The following is a 14362-nucleotide window of genomic DNA, read 5'->3' as shown; positions in this document are numbered from 1 at the left end:
CAATTACCACCCTTATCTTACCGCTCTTAACGACTTCGTCAAATCTCCTCATGGAATGAGAATAGGACCTTTCGAGGCTTTGTGATATCCCCTTGGCGCATGCATTCGCTATCTTGTTATTCCCTTGGCGATGTTGTCAATGGATCAGTTTAAATGGATGAGCTGATGAAAAGTAACCATGGCCAAGCAATACTCAGCTACTTGGCGCGTGTGACGAGCAATAGGAATGAGAACGATGGGTAGCATATGAGAAAGGTGAATGACCACTTCACAGCTTTTGGCGATGAAGCTGATTATACAAACCCCTGACGCGTGATAGATGTTTTATATATGCGTCCCTTTGTTCTACTCAGTGTCACCTCGTAATGTAGTAAATGGTTGCCCTGCTAAGGCATAGCAGGCCTCAAAGGACGGGCTTTTCCGGGCGTTATCAATGTAAGTTGAATTTATGGCGTACCAGAGTCTGAGGCACTGTCAATAAGCCGACCACTTGGAAATACTGGACTTGACCATCTGTATTATCAACGACTATCGCGCAGCGCGCAATATCATTGACTTTTTTCGACAACTTGTATGGTTGCACCTTACTACTCACTCCACGAAGGCCATCAACGCTCTTTAGCACCTGCAAGGATCTTCTTGGGAGAGGCCGATATCCTCTAACTCCCACTAGGGACATTATTATCCATCAGCGACTCACGGCTTTGTACTGGACAATTTCTGTGGAATGCCACAATTGGACTTGGTGCTATCTTCATTTGATCGTCGAGGGATTCTCCAATAATTAACACCGGCTTTCTGATAGATTGGGAGCACCAAGTACCATTTCATCAAGGGGGATACTTGGTTAGAGAACCTGTACTGTACACCCTACATCACGTTCGACTCACTCCGCCCCCATCTCTACCCAATCAACTCACGCTGTACTCATTTTCACCGCCTTAACCTAATCTAATCTAATCTCCCTAGTCGTCTTACCATGCCATCCCTTGATCACATTTCCGTCCCCTCCATTACCGCTCTCTTCTCCTTGGTCCTTTTCCTCTCGACACCAAGCCTGGCAGTTCGTCAAATGACAGTGTCGAACAAGTGTTCCTCGTCTATTTATGTCGCCGTGGGCGGGAAGGGTGGGGCGTTAACTACGATTGGCGGGGCTGCTCAGCCTGCGGGGTGGAAGCAGGTACCTGGGGATTTTAGTTTCAATGTTCCTGATGGGTGTAGGTGCTTCAATTCGATTCTAATGCCTAACCGTCCACCTGCTGATAGTTACACTTAGGGAATAATGGAAGGATATGGGCAAGAACAGGATGCACGTTGAATGGGGATACTTTGGACTGTGTGATCGGTGGTTGTTCAGGGAATACAGTAAATTGGTAAGTCCTTCGTGTTCGGGTAATATCATTCAGTGAACTGATTGACGATGGTAGCTCGGGGACTGAGTATGGGAAACCTGGCGCCACGCTCGCCGAGTTCACTATTGATGTAAACAGCATGGACTCATACGACAGTTCGTTTGCTTCCCTATTCCCCGTGATATCTGTGATAATGACTTGATACAGTCTCCATAGTTGACGGATATAACCTTCCTATGGAGATTACGTCTTCAGACTCGTCATGCGCAAAAGGATCATGTGGTACTGAAACTGATATTCTTACACAATGTGATCCTAGCTTGGTCTACCCAAAAAACTCGGATAGGATCTGTATGTCGTTAGAGTGGCATCATTTGAAAATGGGTGCTGACAAAATTAACAGACAGTTGTAATTCTGCTTGCGGGAATCTGGTCCAGTTCCGTAAGTCTGCTCTTAATCGCCCGCTGACAAATACCAACTATGTGCTACTTGCAGAAGACGGCACTGGCGGCAGTCTGATCAGCGCTGATGTTAACAACTCTCCTGTATGTTGTGTACGGAACAGCGTGGCTGTCCATCACGTCAATTGCCCAAACACTTACATCCGTAAGTTCTAAGCTTCAAAGCTTCTTTACCAGACTGATGGTGCATAACAGCCTTCTATCAAACTATGAAGAAGATGTGCCATAATGCCTATGTCTACTCTGACGAGTAAGTGCCTTGCAATTTCCATAGCAATTTGTTGACTTTTTTGAAGTGACATGTACGAGGATGCCGTCTTCACCTGCTCAAGCACGGGTAAACCCTCTGCGAGTGACCTTCAAACTACGTGAGGAACACAGCGCTGAGTCTTGGTATAGTATACTATCACATTCTGCCCGAACGGCGATGGCGCTGGCCTCGATCCTCCCTCCTCATCCTCAGCTGTATCACAAGACTCTACTCCCGGCGACAATTCTGGAAACCTTCTTAACGGTCCTGCCGCCGTGTCTATCTGGACTGCGGCTACTGGCATCCTCATCGAGAATGGTGTTGGGGCAACAGCCACAAATGCTGCTCACAGCCAGATGAACACTGGTGTTGCTAGCTCTGTAGCAGTTACCGCGGCGACGTCTGTCACTGGTGCTCAGGTCATGAGTGCATCTGCTAGGTCAAAAGCAATTACTTCTTCTGCTGTGGCTGCTGTCAACAGTTCACAAAGTAGTAGTAACAGGCACACGCATAATGGCGGGGTGGCAGCTATCGAACTAGCTACTACTTCTGCACCTGCTATGATCAGGAGCGCCGCCCCAAAAGAATTGGACGAATCGACAACAACGTATACCTCAAATGGCAACGTATATGTTAAGGTTGTGGTGGTTGAGACGAAGCTTGTACATGGACGGGATATGAAATGCCGGAGAGGTAAGAGATGGGTAGGAGAGAGAGAAGTCGCTTGCTAGTTGTATGAGACTTATTGTATGTAGACAGGTATGTAGAAGTACCATATAAATTGGGCCATCATACCCAGACGTGAGAAGTGATATCCATTCCATGCTATATACAGGCAACTGGCTTGTTTCGAAGATTACGGTAGCCGTAGGTTTTTATAGTCGCCCTCAACAAACGGGAGGACTCACCTTCTTGGTCGTCGGTGATGTCAAACAACGACGTTATATGCGGCGATAATAAGCGGACGGCTGGTGCGCGATTCAATATTTATTAATTATTTATCCAGACGCGTTTTGACCACCGAGCCAGTATCCAGTAGTACAAAGAACAACAACATCGTCAGATTCGTTCAGTTAAACGGCTCGTGCTCCAAATGTTGCCACTCGCTTCGATCAAGTGCTCATAAAACCCAACCCAGTCTATCTTCCTACATAGGCAACTGATACGACATCCACAAGCTGTGATGGACAGGAAGGGCAGCTCGTCAACGCCGTGCAAAAAATCAGGACAAACGCTCAGCCCGGCTTCTAACGTATATGCCAGCAACTCGTCAAAGAAGAAGAGCGAAAAGAGGGAAGGAAGAGACGAAAGTGGGGATGTAGCCAATTATGACAGCTCAGACATGACAGATGGCAGTGAATTTGAGAGTCCAGTGGAAGATGAAGAAGACAATGATCAGATATTCTATATCGGTTAGTGCACAGGGCAGGCAGTATATTGATCAGCTCCTGACTATCAGATCCATGTAGATGCAATTATGTATGCTCATTTTCGAGATACCAGGTCACGTAAAGATGGACTGGGATGGTACGGATGGGTGAGTATCAAGTGGTTTCGGAAGTCGAAACTGACAATGAGACTTATGTAGCATTATGGGGTGATGGCAAGTGGGCGAGCTACATGATTCAGATATGGGACTAACTTCCGACAGTGGAAAGGTTACCTAAAATCCTTGTCGGATACGTGAGCAACTGTCCTCTATCAAGCTGATTTAGTGCTAAATCATTATGCAGAGAGGAACCTCTGAGTTCATTCGAAACCGAACTCAATGTCGCTCCTCTGGTGACATCGTGTGTAGCTCGTGGGACTCATGTATTTTAAGCTGACTAGACTCCCCGTACAGGTTTTGGCAGGCAGTTGATAAACCGATACCAAAAGGGAAACTGGAGCCACCAGGCAGGAAGGGCGATTATTACGAGATCGCGCCCGATCAGATGGGTAAGAATCTTTCGTTGTTATCTTCATTTATTTATCACTGAGATGTATGCTGTTATTTCACAGAGGATATTCTTTTAACTTGCTACCCTAAACGGACATGGAAAATCTACAGCCGTCGGCGTGCCAAGCAACGAGCGCACCAACTAGCCCCTCCAAAAATCCGAGCTAAACCGTTACGAATTCAGAAGCGTGACTCCGACCACTACAACTATGAACGGTATAAAAGGAGGAGGAAGGTTATGCAAGAAGCTGAGGAGAAGCAGAAGAAAGCACATGGCATCAAGAAAAAAGAAGAAAAAGGATCACCGGAATGGGCTTCAACCTCTATCAGTGATTCAGACTCTACAGAAATGAGCTTGGATGATGAAAATAACGTTCCCTCAATGTCCGACAAGCGAGCCCAAGGGAAAAGGAAGGAAGGCCCTAGGAGGACGAAGAAGCACGTACAAAGTTCCTCGGAAGACGAGAATCAGACTGAGCTGAAAGAGACGACCATCGAGAGGAAGAGGCGGAGAATTTCTTCATCCGCGTTATCGTCTGTGTCATCACCTTCCGACAGCCCCAGATCAAACAAGCAGAAGGAGCAGTCATTACAACCATCTATCGAGGTTGAGATACCCATTGCGGTTGATCGAATGAGGTCAAGGCAGCCGTCACAAGGAACAGGTCCAACCCAACTCTCTTTTGGACAGCTTCAACCTGGGATTTTTGATCCTGATCCTCCTGTTACGGCTACTTTCCGGGGAGGGCTTAGCGATGCACCGCGTACTGTTGCGGCCACTCTTGTCTCTTCGATATCTGCCATCGAACCGTTCCCTGAGACTCAACAGTCAGGTTCCCAGTCTTTACCTTCCTTCCCTCCGTCCCAGGCTCCTCGCGTATCAACCCAAACTCAAACACAAAGCTCCCGTCAACATTCGCCTCAACCTCAGCCACAACTTCAACCGCAACCGCAACCTCAATCGCAACCTCAGCCTCAGCATCAAGCCCAATCTCTGCCCCAAACACAGCCGCAGCCTCAGACACCGAACTCACTGTCAGCCTCCTCTGTCTCAGGGCTTCCGGCTGCCACCAACAAATCACAGCCAAAATCCACATCTCTTTCTGCAAATCAAATCCAAGAAACAATTGCCGACGCTAACAATGCTTCAAAGACACCAGTGGCTGCCTTTCCGCAACATAATAGCAGGCAAGGTAGTAAAGATAATGCTGGCAACACAGCCGGTGCCTCTCAAAATAGTGTCGCTCCGATTGATCAACAGCAGAAGCAGACTACAGGATCAGTTGAATCTACACTGAGAGGGACCGTCAACCGTTTTTCCGAAGGCAGTACCGGTGAGGCTTCGAGACCGTCTACCACGCCTTCAACCAGTCGCACTCTGATTCCCAATCAATCTGGCAACCTGTCCCATCAGATATCCGTCTCTTCATTGCAAGAACCTATTGATCTCACCTCTTCACCGCCTGATATCGCTATCGAGCTCCCTTCGACGGCGATTCCTGCTAGCGCTGGGCAGAACGCGCCAATCCATCCAGCAAATAATGCCACCGCCGTGAGAAAAAAATATGAGCAACCGAAGCGTATCAAGACAATAAATGACGCGGACACTGGTACTCAAGCTATTGATATCAGGGCGATTAGGAATAGCAGAAAGGAGCAGGAACACGATGTTGAAGCACCACACTTATCACCTCAAGCTCCAGAATCACAGAGGCCTAAGGAATTGACTAGAGCTCAGAGGAGGAAGCTAGATGAGGAGAATCTTACCAGTGCTACGAGGTTATCGACTGCTATGTTGCATAGGCAATCACCGCAAGACATAGGTGCAAGGCCGTCATCGCAGAGTGGACAATCTTCGAAAGGTCCCGTAAGTAGAGCTGATAGCGGTGAAAGAAGGACTGCGAGTGTGTCAACAAATGCGGCGTCGATGTCACCGACGGCGGCGAGGAAACGTTTGGATAGTACGTCGTCCGAAACGTATCATCGTGCGAGCGCTTCCAGGTATGTTCAAACTCAGTTGATCCGAGCATCGGACTGACTGGGACATCCCGTAGGACAAGTGAGAGGTTTTCCCCTCAGTTAAGTCCTAGATTGTCGAAGGGTAAAGAGGACAGTGGGGGTGGGAAAAAAGTGTAAGTCGGATATCGTCAGGCAAAGTCTAAAAACTTACATATGAAACCGTACCAGGCCTAAACGTTCGTTGCAAGATGGAAACGGCTCCAACACGGCTTCTCCCAGTGTCGCTCCCCCGAAAATAGTGACTACTGTCACTACGACCCCGGTACAGGGCAATGCATCAGCTGGGATTCTTCCAGGCCCCACACATGACAGCTCTACAGTCGTTGATCCCGCGCCTTCGCCTACTACAAATGTCCAAGAAGATAATGGAGAATCACTTTTCAACCCGCCTCGGGGTCAAGAAGACTCATTATTTACACCTCCATTCGGCGGAACTGATGAAGTATCTGAAAATGCACCTGTATCGTTTCCCACACCCGCAGATCAAGCACCGATCCAACAAACACCACAAACGCTCTTGGATTTGCATCTGGGATCACCGATGCCCGAAGATCATAGCATAGTACAGGCCGCACAGAAAGCTCGGTTGGAGAAAGAACGGCTAGAAATGGAGCGATTACAGAAGCAACGAGAAGAGCAGAAGTGGAAGGAACAACAGAAGAAAGATCGGATCGACGCAATGGAGAAAATGAAGAAAATGCGGGAGATGCAGAAGGCGGAGGCAGATAAAAAGAAGACGGAGCGGGTGGAGAAGGAGAAAGCAGAGAGAGAAAAGGCTGCGTTTTCCCAAACTCAACCCACTCAGAAACCACTGATGGCTTCACGGATTTCCCAATCCTACCAGCCCCGACAGCCTGTACCTCAAGCCCAGCAGCTCAATCAGGTAATTGCCCCGATGCCTACTCAACCTCTGGCTTCACCGGCTGTTCAGACGTCTGACCGTCCATATACTCAGCTATCAAATTCGGCGCTAATTTCATTTTTTGTTCCCCCGGCTGCGAGACAAACGACACCGGTACCGGATGAACGCGCGAACAATGAAGCAACCCGTCAGACAGCTAATGTCTTGGCACAATCCTCTGCTGATCAGGCCCAACATCGGTCGATTACTCCGGTTGTGCAACCTGCTTCTCGATCTGCCTCTCAACCTCCAACCCTGCCTAAATCCCAATCCTCTGTTCAGTCAGCGACGCAACAACTTTCACAAGCGCCCAGCCAATCATCCACTCAACTAATCCCTCTGCCTAACCCTCACCAAACTAACGAAGCCTCCTCCACAGTCCCACCGAAGTCGACTGCGACTCATCCCTCGACTCCCTCGCAGGACGTGCAGACTCCACCCAAACGCATCAACCACGATATCATCTACAACCTTGACACCTTGCTTCGCCTTCGTCAAATAAGGCTAGATGGTCCTACGGAGGTTTTCAATGGTCTACCGACTCCTACCTCTGGTACACTTGAGCAGCCTCATCACTCATTTCCTGCTTTATGTCCTGTCAAGTCGCAAGGCGGGATAATCACTTTTGCTCCGTCTCTTATACTTGAGGAGCCAAAATTGTTTGAAAAGGTCATGGAAGCTTTGAAGAAGACGCCCTTCTGGGGAGCGTATCTGGCACCGCCGGTGATTACTTACTTTGACCAGTCGTGGGGTGATGAAGAGTAAGTCCCACCGATGTCCTGTGGCGCGTAATATATTTGCTGATTTGCTTCTAGTCTATGCCCGGATGCGATGGAATCCTTCGCAATCCTCATTGCCAACCTTACCCTCGACGGGGGCTTCGGTCAACTATTTCTCGCAGACACACCCCAGTCAAACGGTAATGGCCTCGCAGTCAGCTGCAACCCTCCTGCCTCTTACGACTGTGATGCCTGTCTTGCTTGGTTTCAATGGCTCCAACAAGCTACCGAAGTTAGCAGCTTCAAAGACCTCGCCGATCTCTGCCGCTTGGTAAAGCCAGGCTACTTTGAGAGGAAGGATCAATCCGTATGGACTCAGGCCGCGTCATCTGCGACGAGACAGGATGCGGAAGGCGTGGTAATTGACCAATTGATTGATCTTTCCAGGATGAGGACGAGGGATGATTTGGTGGAATATGATCGGTTTGTTTATGTGGGAAGGTTGGAGTTGAGTGCGAGTGCAGAGGCGAGGAGAAAAAAGTACGGCGCTGGAGTGAGTTTCCTTTCTGATTTAATGAAACTCCCGAGTAGTATTGATATCTTCATAGATTGAGTTCCTCACACCAGAAGAGTTCATGCGAATAGCTGAGGACGGTGCTTCTAAAGCTTGACGTTCACCTGCTGTACTTGTGAGCGGAATCCGACATTGCCGAAATCTGGAAATTGACCATTCACTCAGCTTTGACTTTCATTTGCTATTTTTAAGGGTCATTTCATACCAGTTAGTATTTTGCACCCGTATATCCTGCACAGTTTTACCATTTAGTTGTCATATCATGTACATGTAGCATCTCCATACTTGGGTCCTCGTCTCCTTGCTGTATTACGGAATATCAGCGGCGATGTCCGATGGAATCACGGCTTCTTACGGCCGGGTGGAGTGTAAATAACGGTTCCCAACCAGTGCTCTATGTACATCCGTATCTTATTTTGCGAACGGCCAGCTATTCAGCCGCTCTCTCGGATACACTGTGCAGGAGAGTCCAAAGAGGAATATATCTACAGAAGGAAGACAGCGCAACTCATCGCCAGCGATTCCTCAAACACATCATCATTCGTCAATACAGGGGCAGTCACCGCTTTTGTCGTCACTGTCATCGACCCTGGTTCGGCAGACATCATCAGAGATCTGGGCATTAAGTAATACATTCCCTACCTCATCCGTCATTTCAAACACCGATTTGAACAGCTTCAGATCCGAGAAGTAGAGAGATGCCGCTCAAACGGCCTAGCCCGGGACCGCATCCCCTCGACCTCAATCCTTACGAGAGGCTGCAATTTGAGGAGAAGGAGAACAGGAGATCGCATAATGATACCGATCATCATGCGACTCTCACAAGCCGTCAAGAAGGGCTCCGGCGCCGGGCAGCCTTAGGGGAAAATGTCGACATATCAGCCGATGGAGAATCGAAGGAAGACGAGGGGTATTCCGCCCAAAAAAGGAATGACAGACTATCGTCGCCTGAGGATACCAAGACAGGGGAGGGAAAGGGGAAGAAGAGTCCGCTGATGAGTAACTTGAAGTTGGATGATTTTAGGGATACTTTGGAGGCTGGGATTGAACGAAAGTAAGTTTACTTGACATACTCGGGTGGTGCAGGGATATTGATTATGGATTAACAGGTTTGCGCCTCTACATATTCCTCCTCATCGACGCCTACAGACAGCCGCTGTGGCTCTCTGGGCACTTCTCTTGCCAATATGCATGATTGTCCTCCTGTTATTACTGTAAGTCCCAAAACACCATAATGAAAGGGAATTGCGAGGCTGATCACATACAATACATAGATCACTTCCCCCAATGTGGCTCATCCTCATACCCTACTTTATTTGGATAAGTTTTGACAGAGCGCCGATTCATGGAGGAAGGCCAAAGGAATGGGCACGAAAAGGCTTCATTTGGAAGTATTTTGCTGGTGAGCCAGTCCAATTAAAAACCGATCATGCCCCTACTAATTATTGGTGAACAGATTATTATCCTTGCAGGTATGTGGACAGTAGAATCACGTTATTTTCATTTGCTGATTAACCCTCCCAATACTCAGTATCGTGAAAGTATGTTGTTTATCAGTCTAATATTGGCGAAATCCGGTCATCGCTAACGGTTTTGCTGAAGGAAGCTGAACTTCCTCCAAACAGACCTTACCTTTTCGGCTACCACCCCCACGGTATCATCGGGATGTAAGTGTAAACCTGTTATACAGCAGCATTGATCCGACTGAACGATTTCTCAGGGGAGCATTCGCTACCTTTGCCACAGAAGGCACAAACTTCTCCGAGTACTTCCCTGGTATCAAACCCCATCTCCTTACTCTTGGTATGTCCTCTCCCTCTCCCCGTTGCACGCTTCCGCCCAAGTGGCCCAAATTATCCTGCAGCTTACGCCCTACACTAGGATCCAATTTTAAAATCCCCTTCTATCGGGAACTGCTCATGATCCACGGTTGCGGCTCAGTCTCTAAACGTTCTTGCGCCAATGTCCTCTCCCAAGGTCCTGGTAGCGCCATCGCCATTGTCATCGGCGGTGCTTCTGAGAGTTTGTCCGCACATCCTGGCACGGCGGATTTGACGTTGAAGAAAAGGTTTGGATTTGTGAAAATGGCGATTCGGGAAGGGGCGGATTTGGTGCCGGTTTTCTCATTCGGCGAGAATGACGTGAGTCTAGCTCTAGGATCATAGTATATGACGAGGCTGACTCGAGTGGCTTGTAGATCTATGCTCAATTGTCAGTATAAAGAGGGGAAGATAAGTAACAGAAGCTGACAGATATACAGAGCTAATGCTAAAGGGTCGATGGTATACAAGCTTCAGAAGAAGTTTGAGAAGGTCTTTGGTTTCACACTGCCACTATTTTATGGGCGAGGGTAAGTTTGTTGCCCATTATTAACTAGCTTTTTATTGACAAACCCTCCTTTAGGTTATTCAATTGTAAGATCTCATTCTATTGATGCCGACAGACAAAATACTGATTGGTTTATGTCCCTTTTACAGACAACTATGGACTAATGGTAGGTCAACCCCTCCCACGTAATGATTACTTATGCATGCCCTCGCAGCCGTTTCGTCATCCTATCGTTTCTGTCGGTACGTCCTTTTGCTGCGCCGCTTCCATTAAGATATAAGACTGACTCAAAAACATAGTTGGAAAGCCCATTCATGTCGAACGGGATCCACATCCAAGCGACGAAAAGGTGCAGGAGCTACAGGGCAAATACATTGCTGAGCTGACCCGGTACGTCATAACTCTCTTTTTCACCCTCTAGCCAATCTATCTGACGTTTATATCATTCCAAAGTATATGGGACAAGTACAAGGACTTGTATGCTCGAGGAAGGACGAAGGAACTCACTTTAGTAGAGTAATGGGAGGTCGCAAGATGTGAATCTTGTTACAAAAACTAGTCCAGAGAGTTTTACTGTAATTGGTTACAGTTGCCATACTTCGATTAAATGTTAAGCATCATATTATGAAACGATTGAGACGCTGGCGAGCTTTGATTCCCTTCATTTGCCGGAGCATGGCCTGACTATCTGATGTAGAAGGCAAAGGGAGTCGGATAGATAGATGAAATAATTCAATTTCTAGTGTTGTTGTTTTTTTTTTTCGACAGCCTCCACTCAAGTTCTGGTGGTTGCATGGCGCGAGTCCGCTTTTCAAAGTCTGTCATTCCGTTGGCTGCTGTCAACATTCACTTTACTATTCACATATTCACCTGTTTCACTCCGGAATACAGCCGAAGCGATAATCAAGTCAGAAGAAAATAGAGAGGAACTCATTTCAATACAGATTCCAACGATGGCCGTACGTCCATCACTTCCTATCTCTCAAAAAAGTCTCGCAAAGCTCAACTCTATGTCCTGAACATGAATAGACATACATTCCACCGGAAGAACAAGATCAGATTGATTTAGCATGGATGCGGGAAGCTCTGATAATGGTGAGCGTCCATTATCTGGGCCTTAGAGTGTGGATAACTGACTGCTGGTGGTTTCCACCTGGCAGGCGGAAGAAGCTCTTACAAATGACGAAGTTCCTGTGGGATGTGTATTCGTGAAAGGCGGACAAGCTATTGCCAGGGCCCGGAACAGAACTAACGAATGGAGAAATGTAAGTTCATTCTTATCCGTACACATTTATTTCTCAGGGACGCACAACTAAGACTGAAAACTGTTTGGTTCGTTAGGCTACACTCCACGCCGAACTCGAAGCTATTGATCATCTTCTCCCCTCCCATCCCGCGCCCTTATCGACTATAACGTTGTATGTCACCGTGGAACCTTGTGTGATGTGCGCCTCTGCACTGAGGCAGGTAGGAATTGGAAGAGTAGTATATGGTTGTGGGAATGATAGATTTGGAGGATGTGGAAGCGTTATTCCTGTGAACAACTCGTAAGTCAAACAGGAATTATGGCACTATGAGACATTAGCTGATGGGGAGATTATTCAGACCAAGGCTGGATTCACATCCGGCATATGTGGCCGTTGGAGGGTTTTACCGTGAAGAGGCTATTATGCTTTTACGGCGATTCTACATGTCCCAAAATCCCAATGGTGTGTCTTTCAAACTTTTTAGTCAAAATCTGCTGGCTAACAAATACATGGTTACAGCACCAAAACCCAAAAAGAAGGCAACCCGAGTTCTCAAAACCGATATCCCTCCGCCTCCTTCCAGAAATACAACTCCACAATCTTCCCGTCCGTCTTCTACTGTCCCTTCACAACGTCGGCCAGTTCCTTCCACAGATGCTAGCACAACAGGGACGTCAACACCCATTTTGTCTGAAGGAGAGAATAAGTTGCGGGAACAGGTTATGAGAGATGATGGGTTACCGATTGGGTCTACGATGGTTAGCACACCTAATGAGACGCCCGTTCCCCAGGAACGGAAATAGATGTGCAGCTAAATGTAAAACGTCACTCTTACCTGAAAGTAATAATTTGACTGTTGAGGTTGACACCATATAAAGCTGACGTTTAGTACTGCATCGGGTACTCCGACTTCAAAAGTAGGAATGCTAAGTACTACTAACACTGCTTCCACTACTTGTTTCAACTACTGGGCGACTGCTAACTATGCTGACAAATATTCTTGCCGCCTCCTCTAGCCATGCCTTCATCCCTCAGATATGACTGAACATCTGCAGCACTCGTACTCGTATTCACTACATTATATCGCCAGTTTTATGTCTTTTTCTGAAAGCGTACCGGTCCCCAGTAACAGCAGAACCATCTTCATCGGCGGCAATGAGCAATGTAGCCGTTACTGTGCTCTGCACATTTTTCCAGGTACCGCCGTCACCTTCGTAGATACTCTCGCAGTCAAAAGTGTTTATTACCTGTGATCAGTTTGTACAGTCGCTGATAACCCTCCTCAGCGTCTTTTGAAAGCTGATCGAGTGTCCTGTCGGGTACCATCCAGCAGGCTATGACTCTCGCACCCGTCACGCGGTAGTGGGCTGTACAGTCCTCGTCGACCTCCGGACAGCAATGCTATTGTAAATGACTGATAGTTTGCCGGCCTTTCGGCGGTGTTGACACCTGTCGAGGCTGCGCCATCGGATAATTAGGATCGTGACCTGGCCGTGTTTGCAACAAATCGGACTTTGTAAGGTTATTGATGATATATAAGTACCTTGTATCTTGGATTAAAATTGTACGTGCAACTTCCAACCAGGAAGAGAGCTCGGTCGTTCTTAGCAATGAAAAAGAAAAAATAGAAAAAAAGATAATTATTATTATGCCCGTTGTAGTTTCCTTGTAATTGCAGAAAGCTCCTTGAAGTTATTCAGATGGGTTGACTATTACGTTCTTTTCAGGCATCCGTCCCTTTCTTCGTCGGTCTCAGTTTCAGCGAGACAAAACGTAAAGAACAAGCTCAGCCTTCGTCTCTTTCTGATAAGATGGTGTGGTGCATAACGGTGCAGACCCAAAAATGTTATTGTATATCAAGGATGGACAAATGTGACGACCTAAAGGGCAAAAGTTCAATATTGAGACTCGACTCGAAAAAGCAGCATGATGTAACTCACATCACCATTATACAACTGTAAGATCTTCTCCAATTCCTTCCTTTGCAATCCAGTCCGATATGTTATCTCTTCGAATGTCGTTACCCCGTCAAAATACTGTACACACCTATTTTCATTCGCTCAGCATCTGACATGTGATGCTCATATACAACAAAGTGAAGTAACTTACAGATCAAATTTGCTTGCCCATACCTCGTCTGCCTTTTCCCTAATCACCCTTAACCACCTCGCCTCATCCTTCTGTGCCCTGGCGGGTTTGAAGATGAACGATGGTTCAAAGTTGGGTATCTCATGTTTCGTCGGATGCGCTACATCCAAGGAAAACTTTTGCGGCCCATTAAGCCCATCAAATTCTTCATCACTGTCCATCTCCAGAGCTGGATCGTAATCCATATATGAGTGGTCGAGCTTGTTGCTACTGTTAGGGGGGGGTACGGTAAATGTGTTGGCGATGGGGGTAGTCCCGAGTGAAGAGAAGCTGGTAGCGTCAAGAGGGTTGGTATGATTCTCGCTTGCTCGCGGAGTGAGGATATCCGATTGATCGCTGGGTGATCGAGCCAGCGTCTTTTCTCTTTCTAATCTTTCCTTTGTCATCTCTATCCACCTCTGTCTTCGCCTATACCATAATCTC

The 14362-nt window shown here is 47.3% G+C and overlaps 6 protein-coding genes across 6 annotated transcripts in view; 5 read left to right on the top strand and 1 right to left on the bottom strand.

Annotated features, from left to right (window-relative positions):
- Positions 1-979: 979 nt before the first annotated feature.
- On the top strand, positions 980-2795 carry CNBF4180 (hypothetical protein; the record flags this gene model as incomplete). Its single annotated transcript, XM_769646.1, has 9 exons — positions 980-1217; positions 1277-1373; positions 1428-1507; positions 1560-1703; positions 1756-1794; positions 1849-1959; positions 2010-2064; positions 2124-2151; positions 2214-2795. The coding sequence occupies 9 exons, from the start codon at positions 980-982 to the stop codon at positions 2793-2795; spliced, it is 1374 nt and encodes a 457-aa protein (XP_774739.1).
- Positions 2796-3247: 452 nt separating this feature from the next.
- On the top strand, positions 3248-6066 carry CNBF4170 (hypothetical protein; the record flags this gene model as incomplete). The annotated part of the gene is made up of 9 exons (XM_769645.1): positions 3248-3476; positions 3534-3601; positions 3716-3747; positions 3798-3854; positions 3908-4002; positions 4066-5038; positions 5189-5870; positions 5966-6004; positions 6058-6066. The coding sequence occupies 9 exons, from the start codon at positions 3248-3250 to the stop codon at positions 6064-6066; spliced, it is 2184 nt and encodes a 727-aa protein (XP_774738.1).
- Positions 6067-6563: 497 nt separating this feature from the next.
- CNBF4160 (hypothetical protein) lies at positions 6564-8313 on the top strand (the record flags this gene model as incomplete). The annotated part of the gene is made up of 3 exons (XM_769644.1): positions 6564-7684; positions 7739-8195; positions 8251-8313. 3 exons carry the CDS (start codon positions 6564-6566, stop codon positions 8311-8313), a joined length of 1641 nt encoding a protein of 546 aa, XP_774737.1.
- A 601-nt stretch (positions 8314-8914) lies between these two features.
- On the top strand, positions 8915-11064 carry CNBF4150 (hypothetical protein; the record flags this gene model as incomplete). Its single annotated transcript, XM_769643.1, has 15 exons — positions 8915-9270; positions 9326-9430; positions 9491-9618; positions 9673-9688; positions 9748-9757; positions 9819-9883; positions 9937-10019; positions 10098-10357; positions 10414-10427; positions 10477-10566; positions 10620-10630; positions 10694-10710; positions 10759-10786; positions 10844-10934; positions 10998-11064. The coding sequence occupies 15 exons, from the start codon at positions 8915-8917 to the stop codon at positions 11062-11064; spliced, it is 1341 nt and encodes a 446-aa protein (XP_774736.1).
- Positions 11065-11618: 554 nt separating this feature from the next.
- Positions 11619-12594, top strand: CNBF4140 (hypothetical protein; the record flags this gene model as incomplete). The annotated part of the gene is made up of 5 exons (XM_769642.1): positions 11619-11639; positions 11705-11809; positions 11886-12091; positions 12150-12253; positions 12311-12594. 5 exons carry the CDS (start codon positions 11619-11621, stop codon positions 12592-12594), a joined length of 720 nt encoding a protein of 239 aa, XP_774735.1.
- A 1302-nt stretch (positions 12595-13896) lies between these two features.
- The window catches only part of CNBF4130 (hypothetical protein), a gene marked incomplete at both ends in the record, with an annotated part of 2816 nt that continues 2350 nt past the window's right edge, over positions 13897-14362 (bottom strand). The window contains one exon of the mRNA XM_769641.1: positions 13897-14362. This exon is cut by the window's right edge and continues 411 nt beyond it. Coding sequence (XP_774734.1) covers positions 13897-14362 — 466 coding nt within the window.

This window comes from Cryptococcus neoformans, chromosome 6 (assembly GCF_000149385.1).
Source record: "Cryptococcus neoformans var. neoformans B-3501A chromosome 6, whole genome shotgun sequence".
NCBI lineage: Eukaryota > Fungi > Basidiomycota > Tremellomycetes > Tremellales > Cryptococcaceae > Cryptococcus > Cryptococcus deneoformans.
This window is presented reverse-complemented; position numbering and strand designations above follow the sequence as displayed.